This window comes from Astatotilapia calliptera, chromosome 7 (assembly GCF_964374335.1).
Source record: "Astatotilapia calliptera chromosome 7, fAstCal68.1, whole genome shotgun sequence".
In the NCBI taxonomy this organism is placed as follows: domain Eukaryota; kingdom Metazoa; phylum Chordata; class Actinopteri; order Cichliformes; family Cichlidae; genus Astatotilapia; species Astatotilapia calliptera.
In genome coordinates, this window is record NC_137428.1 from 22,945,916 (window position 1) to 22,963,513 (window position 17,598).

The 17,598-nt window shown below is 38.8% G+C and overlaps 1 protein-coding gene and 1 long non-coding RNA gene across 3 annotated transcripts in view; one reads left to right on the top strand and one right to left on the bottom strand.

Annotated features, from left to right (window-relative positions):
- The window catches only part of LOC145430010 (uncharacterized), a 38,212-nt gene extending 30,657 nt beyond the window's left edge, over window positions 1-7,555 (bottom strand). The window contains exon 1 of the long non-coding RNA XR_013910385.1: window positions 7,263-7,555. This is a non-coding gene — a long non-coding RNA (uncharacterized LOC145430010). The remainder of the gene's footprint in view (window positions 1-7,262) is intronic.
- The window catches only part of astn2 (astrotactin 2), a 299,114-nt gene that overhangs the window by 181,305 nt on the left and 100,211 nt on the right, over window positions 1-17,598 (top strand). For both annotated transcript variants that reach the window (XM_080304251.1, XM_026173680.2), the window contains 2 exons: window positions 12,097-12,263; window positions 14,951-15,139. In XM_080304251.1, coding sequence (XP_080160377.1) covers window positions 12,097-12,263; window positions 14,951-15,139 — 356 coding nt within the window. The remainder of the gene's footprint in view (window positions 1-12,096; window positions 12,264-14,950; window positions 15,140-17,598) is intronic.

The following is a 17,598-nucleotide window of genomic DNA, read 5'->3' on the forward strand; positions in this document are numbered from 1 at the left end:
CAGGACCTGAAGTGGGAGCCCACCATCACCTCCGTCATCAAGAAAGCCCAGCAGAGGATGTACTTCCTGAGGCAGCTGAAGAAATTCAACCTGCCAACACGGACGATGATGCAATTCTACACCGCAATCATCGAGTCCATCCTCACCTCCTCCATCACCGTGTGGTACGCTGGAGCCACTGTCAGGGACAAACAGAGACTGCAGCGTGTTGTGCGCTCTGCTGAGAAGGCGATTGGCTGCAGACTCCCATCTCTGCAGGACCTGTACACCTCCAGGACATTGCGGCGTGCAGCCCGGATCTCAGCTGACCCTTCCCACCCTGGACACAGTCTGTTTGACCTGCTCCCCTCAGGCAGGAGGCTCCGGTCCATTCGCACCAGAACCTCTCGCCACAAGAACAGTTTCTTCCCCTCTGCTGTTGGACACATGAACAATAACCACATGACTGTCCCTGCCACTCACACATGACCCTACGCTGTGTCACTGCATCATTTCATGTCTGGCACTGATCACCACCTGCACTCATGTATATATCCTTCTACGTAGCACTCTTAATTCTTATTCTCATGTATATATCTAATGTATATCTCATGCACATATCTTTCTTTCTACATAGCACTTTAATTCTTATTGTTTGCACTGAAGCACCGCAGCAAATTCCTAATGTTGTAAACCTCAACATCTGGCAATAAACCCATTCTGATTCTGATTCTGATTCACTACAAGAAGTCTACATGATCAGCATTATGTTTTTTTTAAGTCACAGCTTTGCATATTTTAGTTCCTAACTTTTTGTCTTTCTTCCTTTAATTGTTAAACTGGGATAGCATAATTTGTTTTACATTGATCACAGTTATGCTTTTGCTCCTTTGGGCTTTGAGTTTAGTTGAAACTGGTCAGCATTCAGTAATCGCCAAATAACAAGATTATGATTTATTTCTGATGAGTCAAACAAAATTCTATTGTGAGCAGCAGTTGTTTTCCTCTGTGCGGTATAATTCAACCTTCTTTTTTCTTTTTAAAAAAAATCTGGCTATCAGTTAAAGGGTTAGTCAGCTTGAGAAGACTTCTTTTCAACTCACATTTTCAAAAGCTAGATAGAAAAAAAAATACTCTGAAATGATTCCAAACGGTCTCACGCCTCTGTGTGATTAATACTCAGACAAAAACACTGACAAAACCCTCTAGTCTTCAGAGATTAACTCAGAGAATCACAGACACGGCAGTATTATTTGCTTTTCTTACTCTCCTGGGTTGGTGTAATTTTAACCACCCTTGTCAGAATGGGTGCTAACACAGAGCACCAACATGTCACACGGAAGGCTTAAAATCCATTTTCAGAGCCAGTCCCTTAAGGCTGTCTGCTGCTCTTAAGACAGCTGAAATGCATTTGCAATGAATTAAATTCTAGTCAGCCCCAGTGTGTACGTTCTGGAGATATCTGTTATTCCATTTTGACTGTGTTCACTTTCTACAGATTCTTAGAAAGACAGGATGTCACTCGCTTCCTTTTTTATCACTTGTCTTAAGAATCACAAGCTGTTCACTTTAAAGCCATTTTATTGCATATTTGTTATGACTTAATTGTAGGAAAAAAAGAGAAGTGGGGGGGAAATTAATTTATTCTGCTTGGTTAAGTTATTGTTCATTTAAATAGGAATTCAAAGTACACCTGTGCAAACTAACCAATGATCGTATAAGAGGCATTAGGGAAAAAATCAGAATCAGAATACTTTATTGATCCCTGGGGGAAAAAAGACAGGGATGATGAAATAAAAGCTCTTTGATTTTAATGTATGTTTTATGCAGGGATTTAAAAGGCAATAAAGAATTTGCCATTCTGATGTCCACAGGCAAATCATTCCACCAGTGACGGGTCTCTAATGGGAAAGAGCTGGTCACTTTTATTTTACCTGGTATTCCTAGGATAGATGAATATATTATATCCATTTCCTTTTTAAAAAAAATCAAGTCGTTATCTCTGTAACCATGGCTTTCTTTTGGTAATTGGCCATTTTCATGCTTTAAATTTGACATCTGATAATGATACAGTGCTTCTTTTTTTTTTTCTTTGTAGCACATTGCCATATTCTGCTACAGTATATGTCCTTCCAATGGTAATACTCGTACACTGAACAGATGGAGGGATATTAGTGGCATATTTTTCCTGAGATAATGTCTCTTTTGGGACATCTCTGGTAAAGTTGCTTGAATGTAGTGTTGGCAAAGATGTATTTTTGCCTTTTAGCTTCAAGCAGCAATAAATTCACATTTTCATTTTGGCCTGTCATACGTGTGTTGTTTACAGAAGACAGATATTGTTGTCTCCGATGTAATTTTAACTTCTATACTGTCCCTGAATGCAAGAGTTTATTAAAAGATGTGGCACACTCGAAAAATCAAGACTTAAATGATGCCTTGTCAGTGTGGACCCATATTTATGCTTGCCAGCCTCTAGTTTACATCAGTTAACAGAGAGGATAAAAGGCATGTCTGCCCAAACACAACACTCATGAAAACTCTCAAAATCCCATGTATGCCCCTACTAATCTGTGTTCCTTACAAACGAACATCACGTAGTTTCCCCCTGTTCTGCCAAGTGCAGCTCATTGCACCTCATTACATCTGCATTTTGGTGTTTCTTGGTTTAAAGCATTCATTTCGTTCAGATATACACTCAACAAAAATATAAACGCAACACCTTTGTTACTGCTCCCATTCCCCATGGGATGGACGTAGAGACCTAAAATTCATTCCAGATACACAATATAACCATCCCTCCCAAACAGTGGTCACAAATCAGTCCAAATGTGTGGTAGTGGGCACATCTGCTATATTGAGATAATCCATCCCACCTCACAGGTGTGCCACATCAGGATGCTGATCTGACATCATGAGTAGTGCACAGGTGTACCTCAGACTGCCCACAACAAAAGGCCACCCTGGAATGTGCAGTTTTGTCTCACAGCAAAATGCCACAGATGCCACAAGCAATGAGGGAGCGTGCAATTGGCATGCTGACAGCAGGAATGTCAACCAGATCTGTCGCCCGTGCATTGAATGTTCATTTCTCAACCATAAGCCGTCTCCACAGGCGTTTCAGAGAATATGGCAGCACATCCAACCGGCCTCACAACCGCAGACCTCGTGTAACCTCAACTGCATGCCCGTCGTCCTCATCGGGGTCTTGACCTGACTCCAGCTCGTCGCCGTAACAGACTTGTGTGGGCAAATGCTCACATTCGATGGCGTCTGGCACGTTGGAGAGGTGTGCGCTTCACGGATGAATCATGGTTCACATTGTTCAGGGCAGATGGCAGCTGAGAATGTCCCAGTTCTTGCATGGCCAGCATACTCACCGGACATGTCACCCATTGAGCATGTTCGGGATGTGCTTGACCGGCGTATACGACAGCGTGTACCAGTTCCCACGAATATCCAACAACCTCGCACAGCCATTGAAGTGGAGTGGACCAACATTCCACAGGCCACAATTGACAATCTGATAAGACTCCATGCGACGATGTGTTGCACTGCATGAGGCAAATGGTGGTCACACCAGATACTGACCGGTTCTGGGTCCCCAGACCCCCAATAGCGCAAAAAACTGCACATTCCAGGGTGGCCTTTTGTTGTGGGCAGTCTGAGGTACACCTGTGCACTACTCATGATGTCAGATCAGCATCCTGATGTGGCACACCTGTGAGGTGGGATGGATTATCTCAATATAGCAGATGTGCCCACTACCACACATTTGGACTGATTTGTGACCACTGTTTGGGAGGGATGGTTATATTGTGTATCTGGAATGAATTTTAGGTCTCTACGTCCATCCCATGGGGAATGGGAGCAGTAACAAAGGTGTTGCGTTTATATTTTTGTTGAGTGTATGTACACACATGTCCCTCTCATGATTTGTTAACCCATCTTATTTTTAACTTTGCACATTTATACGTTACATCACAACTGTACTATATTAAATGGATTAGCTCTAGCTCAAAATCCAGATAAGGGTGGATGTGCTGTGTATATCCAAAGCGCATGCTGTTAACTATCTGGGAGGGCACTATAGCCAATTGATATAAAACAGTATAAGGCTCAGTAATAGAGCCTTACTTTTGAAGCATGGAAAGATACATATTTCTTTTCACTTTTTGTAATAAAAAACAATGTAATATACTTTTTACTTTGGATGAGTGATTGTACCTAGATGCCGACAAGTCTCTAAATAGATTGCAGGATGCTAGTCTTCCAAATGTCAGATTTTGTCAGCACTTCCAAAACTAACAGTGTATGTTTACAGACATCACAGCCACCTGTGCAAATACCAAGCACTAATTAGCAAAAAGGATACTAATATTTGCCAATGTGTACAGGGACATGCAAAACCAGATTTGTCTGTGTTGCACATAAATCTCATATCCCAGATGTCATCAAAACTAGGATAAACCTCCAAACTGGGATATCCCAGTTAAACTCACAAGATGCAATACATTCTTTAGTAAGTTTGTTTGCTCTTAGGGCAATAAAACTGTGGAGCCTAATTTAACACATTTAAGCAGCAGAAGAGCCGCAGGGCATGCATCACTGCCATCTCTAAACTAGATTAGGCTGTCGAATATGCTTTTAAAATATTTGATTTTTTTCCTCTGCCTGCCATTGTTATTTAAAGCTCTCCTGTTTTTTTCTAAATATATATATTTTCTTGTCCCGTGGAAGACCCAGTTCACATCTTTTAAACATATTGTTTCTTTATTATCCTCAGCTTTTCACACTGCCTTTTCCTTCTCCAAAATATCTGATTGCTACTAAGTACAAACATCTAGCATCTTAATTTTGAGATGATCGTCATGGAAAAGAGTTCTAAATAGATTATACTCAGTTCCTGATTTAGGCAGAAGCCCTAATGGGTGATTGGGGAAATGACTTGCATTTATTCAGAATGTTAATTTGGAGGGGTGATCTATGTGCAGTGTATAATGTGCAGAAAGATCGGCTACATGTACAGCTATATTTCTTACACACTTTCTTCACTCATTTTTTGTTAATTTCTTCAGGCCTACTTACCCTGCACTTTTACTCCGCAAGGAATTAACAGGAGTGAAATGCCATTAGTCCCATTCTTAATGCTGTCATGAAATTCTCCCTTAAATAGCCCCCAGAGAGTACATACATATGCTACCCTCGATGATGGGTGTTCTACATTGATGTCAAGTGTCTACGTTCAGGGACAAGGTTTAAAGGCTGAACACTAATATAAAAGCCTCAAATCCATCACATTTAAACATGCAGTTAAACCCTCTAAAAGACAAAAAAATATATATAAACACGTTCCTTTAAATATTTAATATATTAAATAACATACAAATTATATAAAATTACCATTTGTTTTAATTATACATTAGTGATCAGCTGTCAAGATGATTTACTATACAAACAAAATAAGATGCAAGAAAGTTGTGTCTACAAGTATAAAAGTTCTCACTACTGGCTTGTTCTTGGTGTGCTGCCATCACAGAATCGCTTCAGAAGAACTGAGTGGAATTCATTTGTCTCAAATACAAATTGTTCCACTCCCGAACCCTTGTGTCTTTGGAGAGTTGTCCAGGCAGAAAGAGCAAGTAGCTCATGGGCTGCACTAATGGCTAACCTTAAGAACTTTCATTCAACCACAGAGAGCTGCATAGCAATTCTGAATTACAGATAGCTATTCCCACAGCTCTGCTCTAATGTGATGAATAACTCCAATCTTGTCAGAGACTAAAGTGCTCTTCCACCGAATGCTGAACATATGGGATTTTGTGTAGAACACACATGAGCAATGCATAATTCATATTTTTTCTTTTTTGTTTCTGGCTTTGGTTTTCTCAGGAGATCAACAAATGTAATTGAATAATATGTTTTATAAAATCCAAAAATGACTCCTGCAATATAAACAAAAATACAAATTTAAAAAAAGGATAAAATTAAAAGGAAGTGTACCCATACTGCATTAATTTCATCTTCATACAGACAGATATTATAACATAACACAATGTTTAAATTATGAGACATCGAATTATGAGTTTAATCTTCTCATAAGTGGAGACAAACAGCCTTGATCCCTTCTAAGACAGTTCTGAAGCACAGGTGGGTGATGATCGCGTAGGATTCTAAATTGTGCTCTTGGGCCTCAGAGAACTTTTGAGCAAAAATAAAGCCTTGGCATGCAAACCAACAATCAGAAGAACTTTCACCTCTCCTTTGACTAAGTTCAATGCAAGACAGACTATTTTCTGTACTTACTTGAGCACTTGTTAGTGTAGATTATTGAGAATGGAAAACGCATCCTTGAGGCATGAATTTGATACAGAAAAGTGTATAAATTAAAGCCCGACATGTGTGAAAGTGTCAGCTCCTGTGCTTGTTCACTGCCTAGATTGTCCTCACATCTACATTTTTCACTTCATATATACACCAATCAGGCATAACATTATGACCACCAGACTAATATTGCATTGCTGCTAAATCAGCCCTGACCTGTTGAGGCACCAAAATGTTAGCAACAGATCCTGTAATTCTTGTATGTTGTGCAGTAGGGCATCTATTTGTTTATCCAGCACATCCCACAGACACAACACCTAAACACATTGTTCTGTTTCTTAAACCATTCCTGAAACGTTTTGCTTTGTGGCAGATCACATTACGCTGCTGAAAGAGGCTACCGCCATCAGGGAATACTGTTTCCATGAAAGGGTGTATGTGGTCTGCAGTAATGCTTAGGTGGGTGGTATGTGTCAAAGTAACATCTACGTGGATGGCAGGACCCAAGGTTTCACAGCAGAACATTGACCAAACCATCACACTGCCTCCAGCAGCTTGCTTTCTTCCCGTAGTGCATGCTAGTAACGGGCATTCCCAAGTAACATATACAAATGCAATGGTCATCCATGTGATATTAAAGAAACTGTGATTTATAGATAGGTAGGTAGGTAGAAAGATCCTTGTGGAGATAATAAGTTGAGATAATCATGTTATTCACTTCAACTAACACCTAATAATAATGTAATGACTGATCAGTGTATATAACAACTCATTTTAAGAATTTACTGGTAGATATTTCAGAGCTTTTGGCACACTTTATCTACTAGAAAAGTCTTAAACTGAGTAACGGAGCAATAAGCAAACTACTGGATGTTGCACTAGAGCAGCAACAGCATGTCAGACCAAAGCAAAGGGCACATCTGCGAGACACACTTTTCCATACTTTGTGTGAGACTCACCTGCTTACTTCCTTACTGTGTCACTTCATGTCAAAAAAAGGTACAAAAAGTGCAAAAACTCGCTTGACTTCCACCAGCTTCAATCGATTTAATATTTGTTGCTGCATTTCCTTTTGCTTGTTTGTTCACCATGTTCCACGAAAAATCTGCAAAGCTTTTTTGACCCACGATGATATATTTGCTCGCTTTCTTCACAGCCTCTGGATATGAGCAATACTGTGTAAATGTGTCTCTCCTGCAGTGATGACTGAAAACTAGAGCCAGACCAACTGCAGAACATTGACTCAGTATCTGGGAATGGGGACAAAGGATAAAGCTTCTTTGTACTCCTCCACGTGTGACACCTGGTTATCCTATTTACAAAGGGCAAGTCTCTTGCTAGGAACAACAAAGATATTAAGCAAGATCTGCAAGCTCTCAGGACACTGAAAGAGGACCTGAGCTTAGAGGAAAAAGACTGCACCCAGGCCGAATGGGGATTTTTTAAATATATATTTATACATATAAATGGCCTAAGTGTTTTAGATGTATTAGACAGTTAATGAACATTCCCATTTTTTCTAATACTTTTCTAATAGACTTCATGCATTTCCAAAGATCTCTAACATTATTAGTCTTTATCTCATTTCTAACTTGATTTCTCTGCTAATGTCCTGTATTGCATAAGCTTTATTTAAAACAACCATATGATTTATGTAATTGTTTCTCCAGAAGGCTTATGCCAAAGAAAAAGTCTTATTTCTGATCTCAGGAAACCTTTCAAAATAAGATTGATCCTGATGATCATTGTTTTGGACTAAATGAGGATTTGAAACAGTCTGAGCAAAAGAGAAAGAAAAGATGGCCTTTAAATGGTTCTACTATAAAGCATTTGTTTCCAGAAATGCTAATATGTTATGTGTTGTTGTAGTTACTAATAAATGGTGTTACTTAAATTGTACAGTTCTGCTGGATTTAATGAGATTAATAATCTCTTTGGAAATCTTTAAGCAGAAAACCAGGGAAACATAACGACTATGATAGTTGAAAGCTGTTGGAGATAAAAGTTCACACACCTCGTACGCCTCTATCTCTAGGAGGTAGAAATGCCAACTGTTCTAGTCCAAAACAACAATATATACCACTTCTCTGTTGTTTTCCTTCTCATCTGATGACCAGAACTGAGGGAAAAAGGGTGCCTTTGGATGTGAGTCCTTGCCTATGTCAGTCATTAATAAATAGCTACACATAGTTTTCCCTTTAGCGTCTATACAACTGTGTCTGCAGGCATGTGACTAATGATGTCAGTGAACCTTCCTTACGTGCACTAGACCCTTTAACACCACCTCTTCCTTTGTGCTTCCTAACCTAAGAAAAAGTTCTCAGAGAAATAATAAAGTCATTTAACTTTCTGAACTTTGAGAAATATGTAGTGTTTAGTATATAGCATTGTTTTGTTTTTGGGTTTTTTTGTTCTTTAAGAATAAATACACCACAACCAGCAGACATTTTAGCTGTTTGTCATTGCACGCCTACAAAAATATCCTATGCTGGCACACAAAACTTGAGGAGTCTAGATGAGTCAGAGTAGCAGTTAGTGAAAGAATTGAACTGTGGACTAGAAAACTGATGTAACTCAGTCTCTCACAGTCCTCGTTTCTTAGCAAAGAGAGGCAGATATCAATACAAGCAAGGAAGACATTACAGCAACACTTGAAACTGAAAGGCTGGCAAAACCAACACATTTTCAGCATGTGGCTCACATCTGAAAGTGTAAATTGACCACAGCTGAAACCTGTCAAATATTCAAAGATGAGATGGAAACTATTTATAGTATCTCTGAGACTATATGCATCCTACTGGAAACTCATATGGGGTGGTAATTCTGTTGTTGTTTTCCAGCATGTAATGTCACACTTTGTAGGAAACATTATATAACATCTCAGTAATGACATACGTTAACTTGTGAAAGTCAGGGCTACTGGATCCTGGTTCTCACTACACAGAGGAATGATTTGTTTTCTGTTTAGTTAAGCTAATTCAAAGGTTATTGCTGTATACTGCAGTAGTTGGATGTGGCCTTCCTGGTGCAGTTATAAAAAATTGCCAACTAGAAAACAAATGTTAAAAAATGCAACAAATAATCCAAATATCTAATCAGTCAATCACATAGCAACAACTCAGTGCATTCAAGATGACCAGCTAAAGTTCAAACTCTAGGGCTACCGTGGCTCAGGGGTTTGGGAAGCGCATCTGTAACCGGAAGGTCGCTGGTTTGATCCCTCTGTCGTTGTGTCCTTGGGCAAGACACTTTACCCTACCGCCTACTGGTGTTGGCCAGAGGGGCCGATGGCGTGATATGGCAGCCTCGCTTCTGTCAGTCTGCCCCAGGACAGCTGTGGCTACAACTGTATCTTGCCTGCACCAGTGTGTGAATGTGAGAGTGAATGAATAGTGGTATTATAAAGCGCTTTGGGTGCCTTGAAAAGCGCTATATAAATCGTTATATAAACCATTATTATTATTAACTCACCATCAGAATGGAGAAGAAAGGTGATACAACGTTGCTGATGCCAAACTGTCTGATCTCAGTAATTCAGGAACTGTTGATCTCCTGGGATTTTCCTGCACAGCCATGACTAGGGTTTGCAGAGAATAGTCCAAAAAAGAGAAAATATCCAGTGAGCTGCAAGTATGCAGTAAGTTCTCTAGGAGTGCCTTGTTGATGTCAGAACTCAGAGCAAATAGTTAGACTATTTCAAACTGATGGGAAGGCATCAATACCTGAAATAACCACTCGTTGCCATCAAGATGTCCAGAAGAAATGTGTTTCTTTCTTCACTTGTATTATATTTGCTGCAATTTCTGCTGGCCCCTTAACCAGGTGTCTCTTGAAATATATATATATTTTTAAAAATTCCAATCAGACTTTTTAGTGCTTAAATACAGGATATATAATAATGCCCTTGAATCAGAGAAGCTACAGCAGGAAAAGAATCATGCCAGGTGCCACTCATGTCAGGTAAAAACAGGAAACCGCGTCTTTGCATGAGCTGACCAAAACTGGACAATAGAAGATTGGAAAGATGATTTCTGCTGCTGTATTTGGATAGTAGTGTCATAATTTGGTTTAAATAAGATGAAAGCATGCATCCATCCTACCTTGTATCAAAGGTTCACTCCAGTATATCACTCTGCCGGTGGTGTAATGATGTGGAGGGTAGTTTCTTGGATGTTTTCTTGCTTTAGCTTCCTTAGTATTAACTATGCATGATAGCAATACTGCGGCCTACCCGAATCTTGTTGATGAGCATGTACATCCCTTTATGACTTCCACCATCATACGAATCTTCTGATGGCTGGTTCTAACAGGATACATGCCATGTCACAAAGCTCAAATCATCTCAAACTGGTTTCTTGAACATAAGAAGGAGTTCACTGTGCTCAGCTGTCATCAGACATCAGTCCATGAGAGATTCTTTAGGATGTGATGGTATGAGAGATTCACATCGTGGAGCCGGCAAAGCTTCAGCTTCAGTGAAAATATATGATATATGATTTATAGAATGTATAATATTTTAATATTCTGCTAATATTCTGTTAATTGTTAGAACAATGAACACACACACACACACACATTTTTTTATGCTTTTTGATATAATAACACTTATCAATATTGTTTTAGCAGCATGTTGATTGACTTGACAGTTAAGCTGAGCCAGCAGAAAAGTCTGACCTTTTTGTTTTGTTTGTGTAATAAGCATCTTGTTTACATATGAGATGAATAATGCAATATAATTTATGAGCGTAAGCTATTAAGTCAAGAAGTTATTTATTGTTAGTAACATTACATTTTTAATGGAGCCCAACTTTCTTATATAATACATCTGCTGCTTTTGCAGTTCTGAATAATTAGTATTTCTTATGCTGGAGGAAATATAATTCATTTAAAAATCCACTTCATAAATTAAATTCTGCACTTTAAATTAGCCAGGCAAATGACTAGGGTGCTGGACCCATTGTTGTTCCTCAGATTTCTGGCTTGAGTTGACATACTCAGATAAATGTGATTTGTTTTTTGTTTGGTTGATGGGAACTCAAAGTTGAACTAATACTTCATATTGAAATGAAATGTCACAACAACAACCTAGTGATAAAAGCTGTGGTATCAATAATTTACTGCAAGGTAGGGCGCCACTTTTTAGTGAGTCACTAATGACTTTGCTAATTATTATCCATCTAAAAAGTATCAGTTGATTTAATTCCCAGCAAACAAGAGTGGCTATTTCTGTTTCTTGAAATCCCTTGGCTCATTTGCAATGCTTAAGTTTATTATTTTCTTTTATCACACTTCTATCAGCGTGGAATGATTTCACAAATGATAATCATTTTAATTGCTGGTGCTTGTGTCTAAATCTTTCGCCTCTGAGTTTTTTCTTTCTGTCTGGCATTTAAAAAAAAAAAAAAAATAACACAGGCCTTTGTGTGAACTGAGGGGGGACTTTCTGCTCAGGTAGTAAAATGAGCTGTGGTAACGATTCCAAGCTGCCGTTGTTTAATTTTCTAATCCTTTAAGCGCCTCCACCTTTTTATTGTGTTGTATCAGAAAAATATAATTGGCTTAAATTCTTCTTTTCTTGAATTTGTTCTTTCTGAAAGTCTTACTCCCTACTACTACTGTCTTATCTTCTCAGTCTTACTATCTCTGTCCTCTCAGTACTTTTCAATCCTGATTAAAATGCACATTCTGACCTATGTGTTTTACTCTCTTCTTCTCTATTCTTATTCTGTGCCTTTATCCTCACCCCCTGCTTGTATCCCTCCCACCACCTTTCCTTCTTTCTTTTTCTTACAGTGTCCTGAGGGGCTGAGGCCAATGAAGGATGGCTCAGGTTGCTATGACTACTCCAGGGGCATTGACTGTACGGATGGCTTCAATGGAGGTTGTGAACAGCTGTGTCTCCAGCAGCTTGTGCCCCTTGAAGATGACCCAAGTTCCAGCAACGTACTCATGTTTTGCGGGTGAGAATAGCTAGTAGTAAATAGAGAAAGAGAAGACATCTGCAGGGTGCCAATAAAGCTTTCTTTGGAAGTAGGTTTTATGAGTGATGGTTCGATTACACAAATGTAAATTTTCAAAAAATACTAAATACGAAATAACCAGTGAATAAACTATAGCTAGAAAGCCATATAGATAGATTGACAAATACATATCATACAGTTCTAGTATAGCCATTACGAGCATAATCTACAAAAACATACACAATACAAAGATGTGGAAAGAAAACTTGCATGAATTTGTCCAAACAATTCAAACCTCATACAAGTAATATTAGTGAATCTCACCTCTGAGATCGTGTTCACAGCTTCTAGCCCAGCTACTATTTTTAGACTGCTCAGTGGAAACCCCGTTCTGTTCTCTTGGCACATGTGCCTGAATGTTACGGAGGTACTGCGTCAAAACAGTGAACCTTTAACCTGATTTTCATTTTGTGGAAGCAGTGGAAGTCACAGGGAGGCAAATCTGATGGGTCTGTGAGGATTTTATATGTGTAGATTAAAAAAAAACCTCCAGCCTTGTCAGTGCACTAAGTTCCAGCACAACATGGCACATGCCAAAGTTCTCTGTATGGTACAAATGGAGCTTTGCATTGACAGTCTGAGGCAGGGGGATCTTTTGGTAGTGCACATCCTTGTGAATGTTGAAAACAAAGAGGATGACTATTATCCTGGTATCACCCTGGACATGACATTCAATGAAAATGGACTCTTAGCTAAAAAACTTCAACTTTGGCTGGCAGTGAGCCTCTGTGTGATGGTCATTTTGTAGAATGAAGATATTCTTGAAGGGGAAATCATGCCAAATTTCAATTAGGTATAGTTTTTGTTTGCACTTATTCATAGAACTTTTTGATTGTACCCAGTATATTGTAAATACTTGGGTTTCCATTTGAGTGCAGACTGCTTAGATTCCCCAGTGCAATCACACTGTTACTTTGCAACTTGATGAAAAACACTGAAAAAAAACTACTGCACTGTGGTCCGTGGCAGCTGGAAAAGATGTGAATAGTGAACAAATGGGTCAAACACAGGACTTCCACCTGTGATACTAGAGTTTGCATGAAAAAAGAAACAAGGTCGTTCTTAGCTGGCTGATTAAATATTTTTTTCTCGTTTAGAATTTATTGTTATCATAATTTTTCTGTTACGTGCTCAGCTTTGGGACATGGAACCATTTTAAGGTTAGGTTAAAGAAAAGAATGATCTACACTGAATAAAACCCTTCAGGTTAGTGAGTATTTCTGCCACAAAGACCTGAACTTCTATATTGGTCTTTTTACCCAATTTCTAAAAGCAGTGATATTCCTGGAGCAATATTAAATATTATATTGTTGCTCCAAACATGAAAGGTCTGAAAAAGGGCTACAAATAGTAACCAAAAATACAGGAAGTACTTCTGTCAGTGTTTTTGTTAGCTTTAGGGTTGTCCTTCCCATTTTCCTTTAAATAGCTGTCTTCTTTGAGGGTATTTATATCTCAAGACTGGCTGATCATTTATGGAAACTGTTCTGATCATGCCAATGAAAGTTGCTTAATTCCTGGGACCTGATAACTGATAAAAGGATACTTAAAAAAACATGTCTAAATGCATCTGTTGACTTTTTGATGGAAACCTAACAGCAGAAGCCTAAAGAAACATGAAGCATGCCCTCATTCTTGATCTGTGTCTGATCTGGAATGATGTCCTCATTTTCCCCAGATCATTTGGTACCCTTACAGTGTGGGCAAACATGAACGTTGAGGCTCTGTCCATTTACCATGATATCCTGTTTAATTTCATAAGTGTATTTTACTAAATCACTAGCCTGTATACCCACATGTTCTGTAATAAATGCACAATGCTTTTTAAAAGTGGCCTGTGGGAAAAAAAACCGATTAAATTAATAAAATCATCTGAATGGTATAACTTTGTTCTGTAATTATACAAATTGTTCATTTACAAAAATGGAAACAGATTTGCCTTCAACTACAGAAAGCCCCTGTTCCACCAGATCTGAGTATTGCCAACAGCAGTTGACATCTCCTTCCCACCGAGGTGAAGAGACATGAACAATTGCATGAGTCCTGCGCTCAGCCCTATCCAGCAGCACTAACTGCTCAGCCTGGTCTGTAAGACAGGATTGCACACAATAGTGGAAGCTATAATTGTGACTAACTGCAGAGTCTGCTGAATCCAGTGGCACTGGAATCTGTTTTAAAATGGTTTTCACCAGAGTGCTTGTGTCCACAAACTCGCCATTGATAATTGCTACTGTAGCACTTTGCATATTTAAAAGGCCTTTTTGGCTTTGACAGTAACAAAGTAGATTTAATGGTATATAAACTGAAAACCTGGAAAAATGTCTTTTCAAAACATTGGTTGTGATTGTCTGTGTCAGGCTGTTATTAGTCTGAGGGAATTCTAAAGAAAATCGGTACAATTTTGGCATGCTGAGTTTCTCTGTATTGGTCTTTATAGATTGAAAATTAAAGTAGGAACATGGGAACAGCCTTGTATATAATGTCAGTCTTTCAAATCACAATCAGCCTGCTACAGCTCAATCTTCTGTTTCAAATCTTGCCAGCACTATGCTTTCACCTCAAGTGTAAACAAGGTCTCCTAGATTGCATATCATACATTGTATTGACAGTGTTTCCTTCCTCCTCAGATGCGTACAAGAGTACAAGCTGGCAGGCGATGGGCGCTCCTGTCTCCTGCAGTCAGACAACTGTGATGGACCAAAATGCCCTAAGCAGGATGTCTACTTCAATGACACCCTGTTTGGTGAGATGCTGCATGGATACAACAACAAAACCCAGCAAGTCAACTTGGGACAGATATTCCAAATGACCTTCCGGTAACTAGTGTACAAGTACATGCATTACACTTACATGACTATACAGACTAATGTTCATGCGTCATGTCTTTTTTCTTTCAATTGTCAGTGACTGTTCATTATGTTGTTCTTCACTTTTCTTTAATCTTACCTAGAATCGTGTCTCGTTCTATAAGTTTATGCTTTTTCTTTCCCTTTTATTGTTTTCTTATCTATTGAAAAAAGAATCTGTTTTTATATTATTTCCAACTAAACTTGTAGACACTTAGTCTTCCCTCGAGACCTGCTGTTTCACATCTGAACAGTTTTTCTGCATCTCGAGAGACACATTGAGGCAGCTCTGAAAATCAGTAGTCAGGGTTTGCCATTGGGTTGCTGCGTCTGTGCTTGCTTCAGTGTGTGTGTGTGTGTGCATGTCTATGTAGATACGTGTGTGTGACAGAGAGAGAGAGAAGGGCATGAGAGTGTAATGGTTGAGTGAGGATTGAGACTTATCCCATGGCAGTTCTCCTTAAACTGTCAGCTCTCTGAAAACCTGGCTCACTCTGATAAGTCACATGCTGTCTGTGAGGAAATGCTCAACACTGAGAGATGATAGGGTCTATTTATGCACAAATACAGTATCCACGGTAAACATGCTCAGCCTATATCTCACATTCTCTGTGTCTGTCGTCACTATCTCATGTGCATACTATATAGGCACTGCTTTCAGCAGGGTAACCATAAAATGCTTTTCAACTGCTCTGCCCTATGGGTCATAATAGTTGTGCTTGGCACAGGGTCATGACTTTACAGTGCATACTTTTAAGAAACGGAGAGAAACCTTTCCATCTTTCAAAAATGGCTAAAATTTTAGATCTAGGTAGAATTTATCCGAATGTATTAATAGTTTCTTTGGGCATCGTCGTCCTGCTAAAATCTCCGTGTACCCAGTAAAGGTGGTGAACACAAGGTAAGTGTTTTGAGTCTGCAGTTTTACACCATTAATTTCATTTTAAAATGGTCAAATTATAGTCAAAGAAGCAATTTGAATAATATTAACATAAGAGCCTTTGTAAGGTGTTTGTGTGAAGTCTTCTCTCAGAAGTGTGCTATAATTCAGGTACTGTAATTTCACATAATTCCTCAGAGAATTCAGCATTTCAGTAATCCACAGATAAGTGTATAAAAAAGGACACTTCTGCTTTAATATCCCTATATTCTTAATATAAACAGCTTTCAAAAGAAGCAGTTCTAAATGCTATTAAGTTTCATTTATTTGGGATTTAACACTCGACACAGTCGTGTCAGCAGCGTCCTTGAAGATGTTATTGGAACGTAGAGAAGCTGTTAAACAGAAAGAATCAGACTAATGCATCTATTAGCTAGAGTGAGTTATTGTAAAAGATGACCAATCTAACACTGTTTTTTCATGCATTCAGGAAATGTCAACTAATTACCAAAGTATACAGAACAGGTAAATACAAACTGAAAATATTTTTCTCAGAGTTTTGTTTGGACCTCACGTTATAAATTAAGAGGCTTCAGAGCATTCAAAGGAATGAAAAGCTATGGTTTAACTCCCCCATAACAGCAACATCTGACGACCTTCTCTGTACCCACAATGACGAGTATAGACACTTAGTATACGCCTCGGGTTTTTCCAAGAGTAGCTGCAGACATCAACCTCACTAACTTCTGATGCACAACCAGTCGTTTTGTTCTAAAAGCATTCCTGGAATATAACAGAAACCACTCAGCAGTTAGTTGTGATAGTTACCTGTGATCACCTTATCAGCTCTAAGTTAAACAGGGACTGAAGAGTTATCTTTAGACAGTTTGGAAGAAAGACTGACATGTCCAGAGCTTAAACTGGGGACTAAAGGTCCAAGGTTTCCTAAAGGTTTGAGAGGCTAAACCAGTTGGTAACTTCCACTAATACACTCAACAAGGCACAGTTTGACAGATGAGACAAAGGCACAGTTTGAGGATTATAAACCCTGGCAAAGAGGCAGTCTTTATCCCTTTGCCCTCAAACAGTAGGCTGCACAGTGGGGCCTGATCCTCCAGGCTCCAACTCCATGAGCTGGGCTATATTAAATACAGAAAGTAAATACACATGTACTCAAGACCAGGACTCTGATGACATTACAAAATTGAAACAACTAGCGTTGGCAGACCTGAGACACACAATGAGTGACATACTGGGTTTTTTTACCTTATGAGATCAATATAAAATAATATAGTGTATATGATATTGTTAAAATGTGTTTTTGGTCCCTGCTTTTAAATTTCTTGAAATTTAAAAACTTTCTTTAATGTTTTTTCTTTTTAAATTTCTTCAAATCCTTTCTTGCAGGCAAGAATTAATCAAAGCTCCCTTAATAGCTGGAATTAATCCCTTAAAAATGAAGAAATTGTCAAACAGTGAATTACCAAAGAGAAGTTACAACACTATTAACTTTTCATGTTCCTCCTTTTTAGTGAATGTCTCACCTTTA